This window comes from Rissa tridactyla, chromosome 13 (genome assembly GCF_028500815.1).
Source record: "Rissa tridactyla isolate bRisTri1 chromosome 13, bRisTri1.patW.cur.20221130, whole genome shotgun sequence".
Lineage (NCBI taxonomy): Eukaryota > Metazoa > Chordata > Aves > Charadriiformes > Laridae > Rissa > Rissa tridactyla.
In genome coordinates this window covers 15548375-15564701 of record NC_071478.1, presented here as the reverse complement: position 1 = coordinate 15564701, position 16327 = coordinate 15548375, and the positions used below count along the sequence as shown (strand labels likewise).

The window sequence follows — 16327 nt, the reverse complement described above, 5'->3', positions numbered from 1 at the left end:
CAGGCTGCAGGCGGACCGCACAAAACCAGAATGCATTGTCCTTCTCAAAACGCAGCTCCGCACAAGGCAACAGAGTTCCCTCTACTACAATTTCATCGAATGAAGCATTTGGGCCAGCATACTCGATTTAAGATTATATGGGTAGAAATAAAAGCATGAAGATAGCTCATAGCTCTTGTTGGCGGTTTGCAACCAGCAAGAAGAATACTACAACCGAAGGAACAGCTATAAATATCCTGATACAGTGCTAATAATCAGGCTGTGAGGAAAGCACCCGTTAGGAATAAGATCCACGTCTCACGCTCTCCCACAGCATCAGCAGCAGTTGCTGTTTGGAGTCAAGCGAGCCCAGCTCCCCCACCGCAGCACTAACCCAGGAGCGGAGCAGTCAACGCCTCACAGGAGCAGCCCAGCAAAGAGCATCGCTCACCACGGCCCCACGGCAGCACTCCAGCCCTGCTCGGACTCGCTGCATCCCAACGGAGCCACACGAGCACCGCATCCCCGGTTACAAAGCACAGGAAGATGAGTTTCCTCGAAAACGGGCAAACAATGATCAACAGCAAAGCACCATATGGATAAAGCGAGTACCGTGTGAAAACAAGATGACTGGGAACATGAGTTATTAAAATGCTGTTTAAAAACAAGTAGCTCCAAGTCTCCACGCAGCTACAAGGCTGTCCTTGAAACCTGCGTGCTCCAGCACACCGAGGATGACAGTCAAGGACATTCACCTGCTTCCATGTCTGCAGAGGGACAAGCTGTTATTAAAATCATTCTAGGAGAGTGTAACTCTCTCCTCAGATACAAACTAAATATAAGGAAACATTCTTCCACCAGGTTTGGTCCAACGCTGGAAGAGGGGCCCAGAGGGGCCATGTAATCTCACACCTCGGAGACATTCAAACCTCAGTAGCTCAAGGCCCTGAGCAACTTCATGGGGCGGCCCCATGTTGAGCAGGGTTGGACCAGAGGCTCCCAGGGGGCTCTCCTGGAAGCCCTTAACTCCTCCACGACTCGAGAAGCTCCTGCCTGCACTCACCGCCTCAGCTTTCAGCTGGAGTCTCAGTACAAGAAGCAGGGGAAAAACCCCTCTGGGTGGTACTCAAGACCGTACAACGCCAACCAAGGACTAACTGCTGGATAAACCAAGCTAGTGAAGAACGCTGCCCTGGGAAACACAGCTTTTCCAGGGAACCGAGCTGCCCATGCCCTCCACCTTGGCAGGAGAACAACGACAAAGCAGCTAAACCGCCCCGGGCACCCATCACTCCTCTAAGAGCAGACGAGGCACGGGGAGCTAAGGCTGCTTTCTGGTGAGAAGCCTGTCACTGCACAGCAACGGCCAAACCACACCCCGCATGAAATGGTTTTTCCTTCTCCACCTGGGTTTGGTTTCCACAGAAAGTACTGCTGAAGGCTCTTCAGACACCTAACCCACGAGTAACGGGCTATGGACCAAACCCCCAGAGGAGACAACATGGAACTCAAGCTCTTCGAAATATGAGAAAGCTGCTCAGAGAAGACCGCTCATCTGCAGCATCGATCACAAGCCAGTCTTTGATGCATTAATACTTACCTGAAGATCCTCTCTAAGCTCCTTGAAAACACTTATCTGTTCAAGGTGATTAGATTCTCCTGTAGAGGCGTGCTAAGTATAGATAATGATAAACCCGTAAGTGGCAGCTTGCCAGAGAGTTTTGATCATTAGCGAGTCAAACAGACTAGTTGTGCCACGCTTAAACTGCCTCCCAACACTGGCATCACCTTTGTGCTGGAGATTTCCAAGTCAGCCAGAAAACTTAGTCAAAAACCAGAGGGACAATCAGGGGTAATGAAAATAGTCCAGCTATCTCTTGCTGTGCGACTCCTGAAAGCTGCTAATTCCACACGCCTCACTCCAGAGGAGGGTACCGCAGAAGAAATCTTCAAAAATTGCTCAGCTGTTATCATTTTCCACAGGTTCAGAGCAGGGAATATGAACCAAAGGCACACGTCCTGCAGGGAAGCTTCGCTGGCAGCAAGACTTGATGTCTTCATAGATTTAGCAAAGATACGGGAGGCTTTAAATACTCCGTTTGGAAAGAACACTCGGATTAGAAGCTTTAATTCAGCAAACTGTCCCTGTGAAACCAACTGGTCAGAAAACAGACCTTGCACCTGGCTGCCCGAGAAAACCCCACCGAGCAGCTCACAAGCCCACCCACCCACCCGGGCAAGAGAGCTTCCAGGGCACCACCAAGGTTTTAACAGCTCTACTCTACCAACAAAAAACTGACCAGTAATCACCACCCAGCAACGTGATGGGATTTTTTTATTTTTTTTTTTTAAACTAAGCGGAACAGCGAGCAGCAGGAAATTCAAGTGAAACTAAAAGCTTCAATCTGGAACTAAATCAATACACACAAGGAGGCCACTTGGGCATCACGGGGCAGTTTGTCCAAGTAAGATGACTTTGAGTGCACAAGCAAAATCAAGCTTCTCCTGAATCATGCCCTGATGGACAACTCGCCTTCCAAACTCGAGTTACAGAGGTAACAAAAGTCACGGAGACAAGGAGAGCGCAGCAATTCACCTGCAACGGCACCATTTAACCTACAGAGCCTTGAGCAGCAAGGGCAGAAGAAGAAAAATCTGGCAGGCGCCTTCAGAGCCGGGATGAGCACAAAGACCCAGCAGAACAAAAGACACGTGGCTCACAGAATAGCAAGAGACCTTTACAGAAGTTATTTCTTAAATTCTCTGCACAAAAGCCAAACGAGCAGCAGCCCAGGCGCTGCCCAGCGGCCTGCTCACATAGAAGAGGTCAAGGAAAATGCGCAGCCTGGCACCTGGGGCTTCCCTTGCTCCTGTCAGTCAGCCAGGTGTCGTATTAAAATCAAAACGCCAGTTTACCCCGGATTGTCTCAGAGCAGCGCCCTGCGGTCAGCAGTTTGAGCTGACACTCGATGGGGCGGCATGGCCGCTCTGTAAGAGCGTTGGTTTCGAAGAGTATCATGGAGGCGTTTCTCCATTTAAGAAAAACTTCACCACGTGGTTCTGTACTGTATTTTCGTACTCCTGACTCACAACCAAATTAACTCTGTTCTCATCGAGCCCAACGATGAAAAGGCTGCACAAAAACCTTCGCGTCACTTTTCCCAGGCAGCTTCTGCGTATCTGCACTGGCTGAAAGCTCCACAAAGTAACAACGCGTCAACTCCTTCTCATGCTGCTCAGAATAATTTCCTTGGGTGTTTCTGTTTGTTGTTTCAGCCTAAAACAGATCAAATTGTCTTAAAATAAACCCAGTTGTTCCGATCTAAAATAATTGTTGAAGAAAACCGCTTGTTTGCTCATGACAGACTTGGCAGCAATACAGAAAAAAAAAAATAATCTGACATGGGTACAAGTGGAGCCTTAAACTTCCAACAACCTTTTCAAGCCGCACAGCTCTGCTGGTGCGGATCTGGACTAGAGTTAAAGAGAATTAGCATACCAAAAAGGATTAAAAGTAAATTAGCTGAATTACTAAGAGGTAACTACATTCTTGATGGGGGTGTTCGTTATGGAGCATTTTTGTTTGGCTCGAATGTTGGGGGAGTGGGTTTAAAGAACTCCAAGTAGATAAACATAGGACTGAACGTCTGACCTCTTACCTGCCGTGATGGGACCCCAGGACACAGGTTCCAGCTCTCTCTTTAGAGTTTATATTAACTCGCTATATAACTTTATATATTAGAGCACTCTTCAGAGTTTGTATTAACACCTGACAGCCAGCTGAAGCTCAGGGATCTGCGTCAGGCTACGGGCCATCAGCTGTAGCGGAGAGGAAACCAGAAGGTGAACTTTTTCTCAGAAGGAAAAACAGCTTTTGCATAGCCTTTGCAGAGAAGTCCTCACTCACAGGGTTTGGTACTTTACAGATGTATTCTTTTATAAAGCTCTAACCATCTATAATACCCGGGATCATTTCCATGTTCTGAAATACAGCCAACATATAATCCACAATACCAAAGGTGACAGGGCACTTGCCTTCCAACTGACAAGAACAAACACCATCCTTCCGAAAGGCTAAAAACACCGAAATCCTACAACACCCATATGCTGATATTTTTACCACTCAACAAGAAACACAAGAGAACCTACACTAAGCAGACACCACTTTGGACCAAAGCTCGCGGTCCCCGTCTCCGATACCCTCCTCGCTAAGCCTACAGCCCCTCCGCATGAAGCCATGGTTGTCGGCGAGCAGAGAAAGCCAGGGGCAATTCCGAGTCCCTGCTAATGCCCCCAGTACCTTCTCCTCCCTGCCCCCAGTAAGGCAGCCTGCGGCCGGGGCAGCCTCCCCGAGCACCACGGCCCAGGCCACCCTCGGACACGGCCACGCTCCTGCTTCCAGGCACGGCTATCCGCGAGATTCCCAACCTCTGGAAAACAGCATCAGGAGCAGGTCACCAAAAGAAATCCGCGTGAGGCGAGCGGGGGTGGGTTTCCCTTCGGCAGGGCTGCGGCTGGAGCACCGCAGATGCTGCAGGAGGCGACGGACGGAGACCCGCACCGGACACCCCCCCACACACACACACCCCCCCCACCGGCTCCTCTCCGCCGCCCCGAAAAATCAAAACCCCGAGTTTTGCTTTAAAAAAGGAAAAATGAAAAAAAAAACCCAAACTCAGTAAAATCAAGAGGTTTTCGTTCTGCAAAAGCTCGTCCCCCGCCACCGGAGGCATCTGCCCCGGGCCCGGCCGACCCCGGGGGCGATACCGCACCTCGCAGCCGCCGCGGCAGGGCCAGGCCGGGCCGAGCGGCCGCCGGTACCGGCCCGCTCCCCCCCACCGCCGTCTCCGGTACCTGTAGTAGCTGAGGAGCCCGTTGCTGAGCACGAACCAACGGCGCTGGTAGCCCTTCAGATAGTTGGTCCATTTGAAGAGCCAGCCCTTGTAGGTGTCGGAGCCCGGGGCGACGGCAGTGGCGGGCGGCCCCCCCGCCGGTCCCCCGCCGCCCCGGCCCCCCGGCTCGGCGCTCATGGCCGGCAGCTCCTGGCAGGCCAAGCAGGGGACGGCGCTGAGGAGAGAGACCAGCCCGCGAGTGCCGGTGCCGCCGCCGCCGCAGAGCGCGGCCGCCTTCCCCATAGACCCCGCGGCGCGGCGCGGCCCGGCGGCTCCGCTCCCACCGCCCCGCTCCGCTCCGCCGGGACCCGCGGGGGGGCGGTGCCGCCGCCACGTGACGCGGGGCGGGGCGCGGGGGGTGTGGGAGGGGGCACGTGAGGCGGCGGCGCGGCGCGGGCGCCCCCTGGCGGCGGGGCGGGAAGAGCCAGCGCCCCCTCTCCCCCTCGCCCCCCGCCATTTTGACCCCCGCCGCCATTTCGCGGCCCCGTCGATACCGGGGGGGGTAGCGGGGCTTCGCTGCGCCGAACCCTCCTTTAAAGCCGGGCGGCGGCGGGCAGCGAGCGGTCGGTGCCTCGGCGGAGGGTCGGAGAGAGCTCCGGAGAGCGTGGGGGGTTTTGTAGGGCCCAGCTGCAGAGCTGTGGCCTGAGGAGCCCCGAAGCCCACCATGGTTATGCCATTGCTCCAACGCCACTCTCTAAAAACACTGAAAACCCCACTCGTAAAGCTGTTTTAGGGAGAGGATGACGTGGGGAAGAATGCAAACCAGCAAGCAAACATGGAAAACCTTTGAGATCGCTACGTGAGCACGCGTGGGGCAGAGGGCCAGCATTAGGGACAGCAGTGCCAGGCCAGGGGTCACAGCCCAGCCGGCAGGAAAAGCCCTGTCCCCCTCCCCTGCTCCCCTCCCAGCCCGTGGTCCTGGGTTTTATGGTCATGTCTGAGGGCGATCCCTCCCTCTCCGCAGTGGCAGGGCGCCATGGGGATCCATGGCAGATGCTGCCTTGGCAGGCATCCCCCGCGTCCACCGAGGTCCCTTCCCGCCGCGCCCCCACCCTCCCCGAGCCGGGGGATCGCCTGTCTCTGATCTCTCTAATCTGCTCTGATCCCCCCTGATCGCATTACTGCTCGCCCATCACCTGCGCCTCTGCCTGCTCGATCATGACAGCCCCAACCCGCAGCTCCCGCCAGCCTCGCCGGGGTCATGCCAGGCTGAGGTGTGGGTGAAGGACCCCCCCCAGCCCCTGACACCGGCCCTGGAGACATCTCCAATGAGCCCACTTGGCTCCAAGCCTGAGGATCTGGACTAGGCAGCTCCTGAGGTGAAGACTGGGAAGAAGTGGGCAAACTCCATTCACTGCTCTGGACAGTTTCTTCTGCTCCCCAAAGCTGGTTGAGAGTTTCCTCCTATTCTAAAGAGATGCCCCCGAGAGTCCTTCGGCCACAAGCACCAGCGCCTCTGGCACTAGCAGGCACTGAGGCAGCTCTACAGGCAAGTCCTATGTCTGGAAACAATCTGAGAGTACTTTGGACTCCGCAGGCTGGTATTCTCCCATCAGAAGGTGTCCTCAGTCTGTCAGCCAGCTGAACGCCTCTCCAGATAGGCTTTGACATCTGGAGGCAACATCTGGAGGTCTTAGACGAACTCTGAGACAGGGAAGCATCAAAATCAGTGTCCAACAGCCCTTACAACACCCCAACATCCTCTAAAAGCGTGTCCAGACCTTCTGCCAAGAGCTGAAGGGTGGTGGGTGTCTGTGAACTGAAGAGCATCCCTCCTGGTGCAAACACACCCCGAACTACCCACATGGGAACCAACACCTGAAAGTCTCCACGGATCCTGGCATCCCTTGTGGCCGCAAACAAGGAAAGAAGCTTCCCCCAGCCATGTCTAAGGAGAGAAGGGCCTCTTTTGATCCTGCTTGTCCCGTCTTTGTGATTCCTCCATGATTCCAGCACCCACTTGGGATCAAGCCCTGCACTGGATTGGACATAGGAGGGCAAAAATCCCATGATGTGTATTGACCATGTTACGGACACGTGACGCTGACCCTATGACTTTTAACCAAATAAAGAGTAAAGGACAAATCTGTCAGGTCCTTGTGTTCCGTATTCAGTGCGCTGCTGTGGGATCTCCCCCTCACTGCGAGCTCAGCCCTTCAACATCTCCAGTGACTCTTTGTCCTTAGCAAAATGGGGTTTTGCTCTGCGCTTTGGTTTGCACTAGGTGGTAAAAAGCACCTCAGCCCTTTTGCTATTTAGGAGCTGAGGTAGAGGGACAGGCGAGGGCCGGAGCCTGGTGGCTATTTGGGCTTTGCAGCCATCGTCACTGCCCTCTCCTGGGAAGAGAGGCTGCAAGGAAGGGCCACAGCAATCAGGGGGTGTAGAAATGTCACTGGGAGCCTGGATCCAAAATGCTGTTTGCTCCCAGCCTTGTTAAATCCAAAGAATATGTGAGAGGAGGTGCCCGGGCCTTTGGGGTAACACGTAACAACCTAGTTTCCCTAGAAAATGAAATAAATAAGACACTCTGTGCATGACAGTACCCATGCCCAATTTCAGCTCTCGTGAGCAGGATGGTGAGGAGCTCTGTGGTATGAAGTTGCTACGTGGCTAGTGAAAATGGGAGACCAGGGGAGCGTAAACACCTGACTCACGGCCCCGTGAAAGAGAAAGGCTGCAGTGTGCTCCTGGGGCACTGGACACTGGAGAATCCAGAGGAGAGCGTGCTGTGCTGTCAAACCAGGGATCTGCATTAAATGGGGCACAGTTTGCTGCTTGGCTCAGGGAGCAGGACGTGGGGTTGGGAGCAGGGCAGGAGCTGGGCTGTGCCGCAGCCCACCCTTCAGATGGCCCCATCCCAAAAATACAAGCTGCCTGGTCAGGATTTGTGTCGCTTCTCTCACCAATTAGCACTGGTGCTGCGGCTTCCTCCTGTAGAAAGGGACATGGTCTCTCAAATCCACACGAGGAGAAACCCTGTCAGATGAAGGGCCTCATCCTGCCCCCAGGAATGAATTTATTGCCACCTTCAGTAAGAACAGCATGGAGCCCTGACACACAAGCAAGGAGACTAACGCCAAGGAGACAAGCCAGGAACCTGCACTCCTGGCCCAGTCCATTCATCAGGAGACAGACACCCTCCTCCTTGCAGAGGTAGCAAAGCCAAACCTGAAATGGTGAGACGTCTTCATGCCAGTGTTCTCATACAATCCAACTATGAGAGGCAGCCCCAGCCCTGCAGAGCTTGGGCCTTGATGCAAATGCCCTCTCAAATCTAACGCTTTTATCTGGAAGAGCTCAGTCCCACTGGAGTCACCAGCTTTGCCAGGAGGAGAGAGAATAGATTTTGTGCTTTATTTCTTTGTCTTCTTGCCCTTGCCCTTGCCCTTCTTCTTCTTCTTCTTTATTTTTGACTTGTAGAGGGACCGGATCAAGTAGCCTCTCCAGAAGGCCTGGATGCGGGTGGCAGCAAGGGTCAAAGTGTTTAATTCCTTCAATGCCTGCTCCTTCTTCTCCTCCTGTATCCTGCGCTCCTCCTCAATCTGGGAATACTCCTGGAGAAGCACAGCACGTTTCTCCATCAGCAGGGACAACTGGTTCTTCTCCTCGGTGTAGTCAGCATGAACCTTCTCATACTCAGCCTAGCAAGACAGCAGATACCAGGTACAGACATTCTGAGTTACAGCAATTTTTGGGTTCTTAAACCCATCCTGAATCCAGGCAGAACCACAACTGGGAGCTGAGCTGAGCCTTTCCAAAGGGACTCAGAAAGGAGGCATGTTCCCAGTAACCAGGGAATTTCATGAGATGCCAGGTATTAGTATCTTATGCTCCTCTGAAAAATACTCCCATAATTCTCCCTGGGTTGCAAAGAGCGTCCACCCTCGGCTGGGAACTCTCGCCAGGTAACACACACGCAGGTCAGAGCCCCTCCTGCAGATGCTCTGAGCAAAAGGACGTATCGCTGCAGTTTGGGTAAGGCAGAGCCTGCGCTAACAGCTGTGCTAAGAACGGCACTGAAGCCCAGCTAATATTCTGTGCACGGTTGATAGCATGAGAAGAGCCAGACCATGTCAGCCTGGAAAAGGCCAAGGACAGGTCGCTTTAATGGTGTCACTGCACTTCCAAGCTCAGCAGCAGTTTGTGCCTTTCCTACGGCCTTTGAGGAAGCCACGTGGAGGTGGAAGATTTGGGGAACCAGCAGTGTGGAGGTGTGTCTGCCTCTGCAAGTTCTGCCCCTAACCTGCCGTGACGCGGTGCTGCAGCCACCCAGCAGACAGCAAACCCCACTAACCACCCTGTTAAACACCTGACAAGGGGGCATCGTTTCTTACAATAAGCAGCCAGCTTTTATCCATCTCCATAAATATGGCAGGAACAGGAAAGCAACTGGGGCTTTCTCAGAAGCAAGGCTGGGGGTGTGCTGATGTGGTTCGCAGCCTGTTGGGGTTGAGTTGGATGCCAAGGCAGCGGTATGCAGGCTGTTCAGTTTCTTATCACGCGGGAGACATCTCTCAAGGGGGTCAGCAGAAACAGGAGTGTGATTCGGACACCAGATAGGGCCAACAGGATTGTGGATTGGAGCAAAAGTGAAAGCCCTGTTCCCTAGCATCAGGTGGATATGTTCAACAGAATATAGCAACCCATCTGCTCCCAAATACTGTGGGATTTAGTAATGGATGTCACTTTTTCTAAAGTCAAAGTAGCGGAGAACTGAACACACAGGCAGGACAAAGATAACTTTCCTTGTAAAAGCTGTACTTCTCCTGGATGGAGAGCTGCCCTTCACTTCTGTGGCCTCCTGTGTAAGAGCCACGTGTCCATTTGGACAGGAACCTACGTGAACACATCACCACATGGGAGAACAAAGCACTTTAAAGAGGATACCTGTTTTTCTTCCATGTCTGCGTCATATTTCTGGATCCAGTTCACAATTTCCATCTCCATTCTGCACTTCCTCTGAAACACAAAACAAGACAGGTTCCTTGCGGGCACCTGAAACCTTGTAAAAAGTAGCCTGAGTTAGAAAACAGTGTAGCTTTGAGCTCCAGCATCACTATATTTGAGTAGAACACCTCCTCCTTGTGGCAAGCTTCCTTCAGCAGACACATTTTGTTTGCCCTGGTTTGGGGAATCTCATGGGAGTTTCCTTGAGGCCGAAAGGGCCTCATTGGGTTTACAAGGTGGGGCTGGGTGAGGGCTGAGGATAGAAATGCATCTGAAAGGTGCTTTCTGCAGGAGGAAATGAATACGTCTGATGGAATGTGGGAAGTCATCGACAAACTGGAGCAACCACCCTAAAAATGAAGCAATAAAGAACTGCTAAACATGAAAGCGGGACAGAAAGTATTCAAAAGATGGTGCCTTTTAAATAAAGAGCTGTTTCTAGCTGTAGAACAGTTTAACAGGGGCTATACTGCAGGATAACCAGGTATGGGCAGTTTACCCCAAGCTGCTGTGTCTGTGCTCCGTGGAATCATCGAGAGAAAGATCAGCTAGAGCCCATCGCAAGTGCCACACGATTTCCTGTGTGACACTGACCCAGGATGTCACAAGGGCTCCCAGGCCATCATGAGGTCAGACCTCAGCTATTTAGACCACAAGCACAATCTTGGGCCCCCCAAGTCTAGGACACGTGCTAAGGAGAGGGAGAGGAGACCTCTGTGGTCAGTAAATCTGTCTGCCTGAGCACTAGAACGAGCTGAGCAACTCAACAACAAATAACTGCAGGGGCCTGCAGCCTCACGAGGAACTGCCTGGAAAAGCCACTCCATTAAAGGAGGTGTAAATGGGTAGATTTTGGATTTTGTACTGCGGCTCTAACTTGCGTTTGCTGCTTTGTCAGTGCCCAGCCCCACTGCCCACATCGTCCAGTGCAAGAGTGAAAGATGCCCCATTACCGGCGTGTGCTCTCCTGCCCGCGGGAGGCCAGTGCTTGTTTGGAGTAAGTAGTAAATAGGAGCGAAATGAGGGGGGGAAATGCTCTTTTTCCAGTTCTAGATTCTCTGTGCCCTGTGTCACCAGCACGCTCTGCCCAGGGCAGCGCTGTTGACGCAGAGGCCTGAGCCTGCCTGCTGCTGCTGTCTCCTCCTCCTGTATCTGCTCAGCGCTGCGATAAATCGCATTTCCCCCTCATTCAGCCCAACCCCGCTCCTTGGCTCATGTTTTCAGCAAAGTGCCAGACGGAGTAGAACTGCTTAGCTCCCAAGATCAGACTCACTCATCCTTGACTCAACCTACAATCAACTCTAAAAGACGGCTTTATATAAAGCCAGTATTATGTTTGCTGTGCTTACCCTACACCAAATCCCTTCTTTCTTAACATTTGCCTTGCCTATCTTGCTGCAGCCTCACTGCTCTGCACTCTGACTCGACCACAACCTCTCTAGCGTGCAGTATCCCAGCGCTGTGTAGAGGTGTTTTCAGAGCTAAGCAGGCAGGAGGAGGACCTGTGAGCAGGCTACTTCCCTGCTGTCGCTGCAGGCTTGCTTTCCACTGGAATCAGCAGAGCATGAGGACAGAGCAGGTTATATTCTGACAAAGAGCATGTGCATCCTGCCAGGAACTAGCAGGAACCAAGTCATTACTTGCAGCAGCCAGCAGCCAGACCTGACAGCACTACAAAAGGTTTTAAATGTCCTGTTCTGAAGCTCTCCCCCGGTTTACCTTTCGGAGAGCCAGCTCTGGCATTCGATGCTCCACTACAAGTGTGTTGAGTTGTGCTCCTAGCTGCTGGATGTCCTGCTGTAGCCTGGCACACCTGCCCTGGGAGGCTTGCAGATCCTCTTCACGCTGTTTTTCTGCTTCCTGCTTGATATGCTGGATGCCGGCCTGGTAATCTTTGGTCAGATGTTGCATGCTGGTTTTGAGGTCTTCAATCACATTGTCCTTCTTGTGAATCTAGACCCAGAAATACCATCGAGAAAAGCCGGTGAGACATAAGGTGGGCAGGAGAAGTAAGGCACCCTTGCAAAGGTGGAGGAGATCTAAGAAGACACCCTGCTGATCTGGCAGCAACAGGGGCCTGCCGCTGCTGGCTGAGGGGACAGAGATTTACACAGGGTGCTTTGGAAACCTTCCCCCGCCGCTCGTCTGTGAGCCTGTGAATAAAGGTAGAGAATGAACAAACCATATTAAGACCCGCTGGCACTGCCATCGGAGGAACAGTCAAAACCAGAGCCACCGGAGCGAGCCCTGAGGCTCCCTTGAGCTTTGGAATAGGCTCAGAGCGGCTGTCTGGGGGACACAGCTCAGTGCGCTGCCTGCGAGAGAAATCCTCAGCTGGGAGCAGTGGAACAGATTTATTCATGATGCCCTGGACAAGCTGCCAAATCGCACATAAAAATCTCAAGTGTCTCGATTCACAGATCTCCAAGGAGCGGAGGGAATGGGGAAAGCAGGCCCTTGTCTCCGTTAGCACCATTCAGTGCAGCAAGCACATGACAAAGCCTTCCCCTCTGACCCCTCTTGCAGGAAGGAGAAAGAAAAGCACATGTATAAAACAAAGGATTGGTTGTCAGGAATTCAGGGGCTCGGATGCTGGCACAGCCATGGACTCACAGAAAAAGCCTGGGAAATGCCCGTTGGTTTATCCGTACCTCAGCTGCCTTCAATGAAAAAATGAAGAATTTGTATAATCACATACTAATCACAAATGCTGTAAGGCAGCTAGGATTACAGAGTTGGAAGTCACAGAAATGTTGATTTTAAGCAAGAGTGAAGACAGAGTAGATATTAAAAATGGATTTTAATCAGAGCAATCTCTCCCTGGAATGACTTTTCATCATTTCATCAGCAATGAATGAAGTCTCACGCTGGCAGCTGACATTGTAGCCCTGCCAAAACACTACCGCAGCAATTTGTGCCTGTCCTGCAGCTCCTTTTTAAACTCAGTGACTTGTATTATTTAGGTTGGCTGGTGAGAACAGGTTCAAAACATGCCAAGTTCAAGTTGAAAAAAAAAAAAAATCAGGCATGGAATAAGCATTTTTTGTTATATATTACAAAGAAAATAGTATCTTCAAATTTAGGATCTGGTTTAGACATCATTTCCGTAACTTCCTCTTTAAGAACTGCAAGAAAGGGTTTGGTTTTTAGCTTACCAAAGTTTTGCCTCAGTAACGCTTTGTTGGAAAACACATTCCCACAATATCATACCTCCTCCTCTTGAGTCCGGATTGCTGCTGCCAGTTCTGCCTGTAAAGCTGTGATTACTTCAGTGTTTTTCTTAATCTGGAGGGACATGTCTTCCATGAACCGAATCTTTTCTTCCTCTTCCATGGGACTAGTCAGGAGTCTCTCAAGCATGAAATTCCTGAACTCCCCAAAGGCTTTGATAAACTCTTCAGCTGGTGACTCTGTCTCCCAGACTTTGTGTTTCAGAGCCTGGCAAAGCAAAGGGTTGGCCAGTAAGAGTCTCAGGACATTCCTAACAGAACATTTCAGACGTTGCTCTAGCAAGCAGAGACAGCCCTGTTGTTCCTCAGCTCTCATGGTGTCATCTTCTTCAGAGCTGGAAAGCAGGCGCTCCATTTCCTTTGAGAGCTTTTGGTGCTCGATCAGGTTGTTGGTGATCTCGGGTCCCAGCATATCAGTAAACCTGTCCAGAGAGTCGATAATACGTGGGATCAAACTGCTCAGCTCCAGCTTGGCAATCGTCTCATCCAAGACAGTTATGATTCTTTCCGTCTCGATGGTATCAGGTTTTAACCGACGTGTGATCGTTGCCTTCTCTGGAGTTTCCATGCCCTTTACCAGGGGCTTGTCTCTTTGCTTCACATCCTGAGATGATATTTGGAGCACAGCTGGATCCCCTGTTGCCATGGCTTCAGTTAAACACTTGTGAGTTGAGCGCACTGAGGTCTAGAAAGGACACAACATCTCCTACACAGGGCGGGACTCAGTCAGAGAACATCTCTGCTGCTTCTGTCACATAGTCTTCTTTCTCGGATTTTATCTCTAAAAGGAAAATGTGATGACATTGTTAGAGAAACCACGTAGTTTGTGAAAACGTGGGAGTTTCAGATTACACCGGAGTTCTCCCTGAGTCTGGGCACAGGGTCAGGACATGGGGTCGTGCAGCAGAAATAGTCTCTATCCCAGAGAGGCTGATGAACACCCATGGGAAGGGAGGAGAGTAATGGACTCCTGGCTTTGCAGGGTGGTGGGGAGAAAGCTCCCAGCTCCTTCTGAGGTGGAAGGTTTAGCTGTATTGCAGCTCTGCAGTCCTTAGAGGTGTCTGCAGTGGGACTTGCAGGTCCCTGGGGCCACCTTGGAGGGAAGGGCAGGACTCCCAGTGTGAAACACGCACCTCCATCCTTCCAGGCCTGGCACTGCCAGAGCAACGAGGTGGGAGAAGGGGTCTTGGTGCCCAGAGGAAAGAGGAGGGGGCAGTGAGGGGGCAGAGGGCAGCTGACAGGGAGAGAAGTGTCCCCTCCGTGCGGGTTTGGGGGCAGTGGCGTGCCAGGGGAACCCAGGGCTGTGGGAGAGTCAGGGTTCGTGGGGGGTTCCCTGGGTGGGAACCCCCGGGTGAGGGTCAGGAGGCTCGGGGGGGTCCGTGGGAGGAGGATCCGAGGGGGCGTCTGAGGGGAGGCCCGAGGCCCGGGGGGACAGCAGCCCAGGGGGGATCCCGGCGGGTCGGGGATATCTCAGGGGTCGGCTGCCGGGGGGTGTCGGTCCCGGGGGGTGTCGGTCTCGGTCTCTCGGTCTCGGCCCCGGCCCCGGCCCCGGCCCCTGTCCTGTTCCCACCGCCCCGGCCCACCCGGCCGCCGCCGGAGTCCGCCGGTTGCTAGGCAACGTAAACGGAGGGGCGGGGCCTCTCCCGACAGCCTATGGGGATTGGCGCCTGCCCCGCCCCGTGCGGCGCCCACACCTCCGCGTCGCCCCTCGCTTGATGGGCAGCGCCGCTGTCCAATGAGGAGCCCCGCGGCGGCGAGCGGCAGTGAGGGGGGAGAGCCGCCATCTTGGCGGCGGGGGCTGCGGGCTCGGAGAGGAGAGCGGCGGGGAGCGGAGACCCGGGAGGAAGGAACGTGCGCCTGTGGAGAGAGGAGGCTCCTGCTTTGCTTTTCTAACACCTGTGTAGTAGAGAAGAGGCATCCCGAGCGGTGTTTGCTCACAGCAGCGTTCTCTCCGGGCCCGCTGGCAGTGCATTCCTAAGAGTCCTAAAAATAAGATGGAAAATAAACTTTATACCCCCCGAGATCAAGTCTCGCAGGCCCGGGTCAGTCATAAAAGAGCAAAAATGAAGTAGGGGCAGTGTGTCAATGAGTCAGTGCCCAGGAGCACTGAGGGGTCTGGCGGTGGCACTGAGCACGGGGAAAGGCCTGCCAGTGGCCCACGGACAGACAGACGGAGGTGACGGGAGGACGAGGGAACTGGTGGCCGAGCCATCCACGGCACCCACTGGCTGTGACACGGAGCCTTTGCCGCAGGGCCCGCCTGAGGAGAGACTGAGCGTGCCACGGTGAAATACCCTCAGAGGACACAGCGTGTTCACACGCCTCAGGCAGGCTGGGGGTACGGAGGTCGAGACCATGTTGCAATATTAAATCAGGCAGAATATAGAGTCTGAGGGGGGTTTGAAACATGGGAACACCAGCAACCAAGAAATTACCCCAACTGGACTATTAAAGAAGACTGATTTTGTAGGGCTCTGCACTCAGGGCCATAAAGGTACTCATACACTCCAGCTGATGAAAATGCTGACGCCGCGCATACCCAATTAGTTGGTTGCTCGTGATTTAGCAACGTGTGAATAGAACACGCTGGCCCTTGAAGGCTGAGCACAAGCCCTGCCCTCGTCCTGCTGCGCCGTCAGCATTTGGGGAAGGGAGGGCTTTGGTTTCCAGGAGGAACCTTGGCAAAATGCGGAGCGCCAGCCCGGGCTCCCGGTGGTGCCAGCTCTGTCCTCGGGGGCAGGAGCAGGCATGAAGCAGTGGCCTGGGGCTGTGGCACCCCCACGCAGCCTTGTCCCAGGTCTCAGCCAGCCCAGAACTGTGCACTCTTTCCCTGCATGAGCAGTCCCCTTTATTTCTGTGCATAGTGTGTCCGAGGCCGTGAATAAACCTCCAGCACTGGGGACTGTGCCCACTGGTCCAGCACGTCACTGGTTATTAATTATAGCCCTACACAAAGCAAACTAGGGTCTGGTGATGGGAGATACAATGGGACTACCAGGGCCAGACTTTTAAGGCCTGGCACCGGAGAGGGTGAATGAGAGGACACCCATGGAGGGGCCAGACTTGCCCAGGTCTGCTGCCACCCCGTACAGAGCGGGGCCGCGGGTCTGGCAGAGATGCAGGAGGAGGGCAGAGTTGTGGAGAGCAAGGCCGGAGCAGGCTTATGTCGGTTCTGGGGTGTCAGAGGAGGCCATGAAGATGGTCAGAGGGCTGGAGCCCCTCTGCTGGGAGGACAGGCTGAGAGAGCTGGGGGCGTTCAGCCTGGAGAAGAGAAGGCTC

General features: G+C 53.5%; 2 protein-coding genes across 3 annotated transcripts in view; both read right to left on the bottom strand.

Moving 5' to 3' along the window:
* The window catches only part of OSBP2 (oxysterol binding protein 2), a 138481-nt gene extending 133308 nt beyond the window's left edge, over positions 1-5173 (bottom strand). Inside the window, exon 1 of one of the 2 annotated variants that reach the window (XM_054219224.1) lies at positions 4834-5173. In XM_054219224.1, the coding sequence (XP_054075199.1) occupies positions 4834-5114 (281 nt within the window). In that variant the 5' untranslated portion in view covers positions 5115-5173. The remainder of the gene's footprint in view (positions 1-4833) is intronic. The other variant, XM_054219225.1, reaches the window with a different exon arrangement.
* Positions 5174-8224: 3051 nt separating this feature from the next.
* On the bottom strand, positions 8225-13801 carry IQCD (IQ motif containing D). The gene is made up of 4 exons (XM_054219899.1): positions 13029-13801; positions 11538-11771; positions 9759-9830; positions 8225-8512 (listed from the first exon to the last, which is right to left on the bottom strand). Exons 1-4 carry the CDS (start codon positions 13692-13694, stop codon positions 8225-8227), a joined length of 1260 nt encoding a protein of 419 aa, XP_054075874.1. The 5' UTR covers positions 13695-13801.
* Between the last annotated feature and the right edge of the window lie 2526 nt (positions 13802-16327).

Excerpts from the sequence above, each read along its gene's own strand:
- IQCD (XM_054219899.1), bottom strand. The coding sequence starts at position 13,694 with ATGGCAACAGGGGATCCAGCTGTGCTCCAAATATCATCTCAGGATGTG. Across the intron at positions 11,772-13,028 it reads TCCGGACTCAAGAGGAGGAG|ATTCACAAGAAGGACAATGT; the intron begins GTATGATATTGT and ends TTCTGGGTCTAG. Across the intron at positions 8,513-9,758 it reads CAGACATGGAAGAAAAACAG|GCTGAGTATGAGAAGGTTCA; the intron begins GTATCCTCTTTA and ends CTGTCTTGCTAG.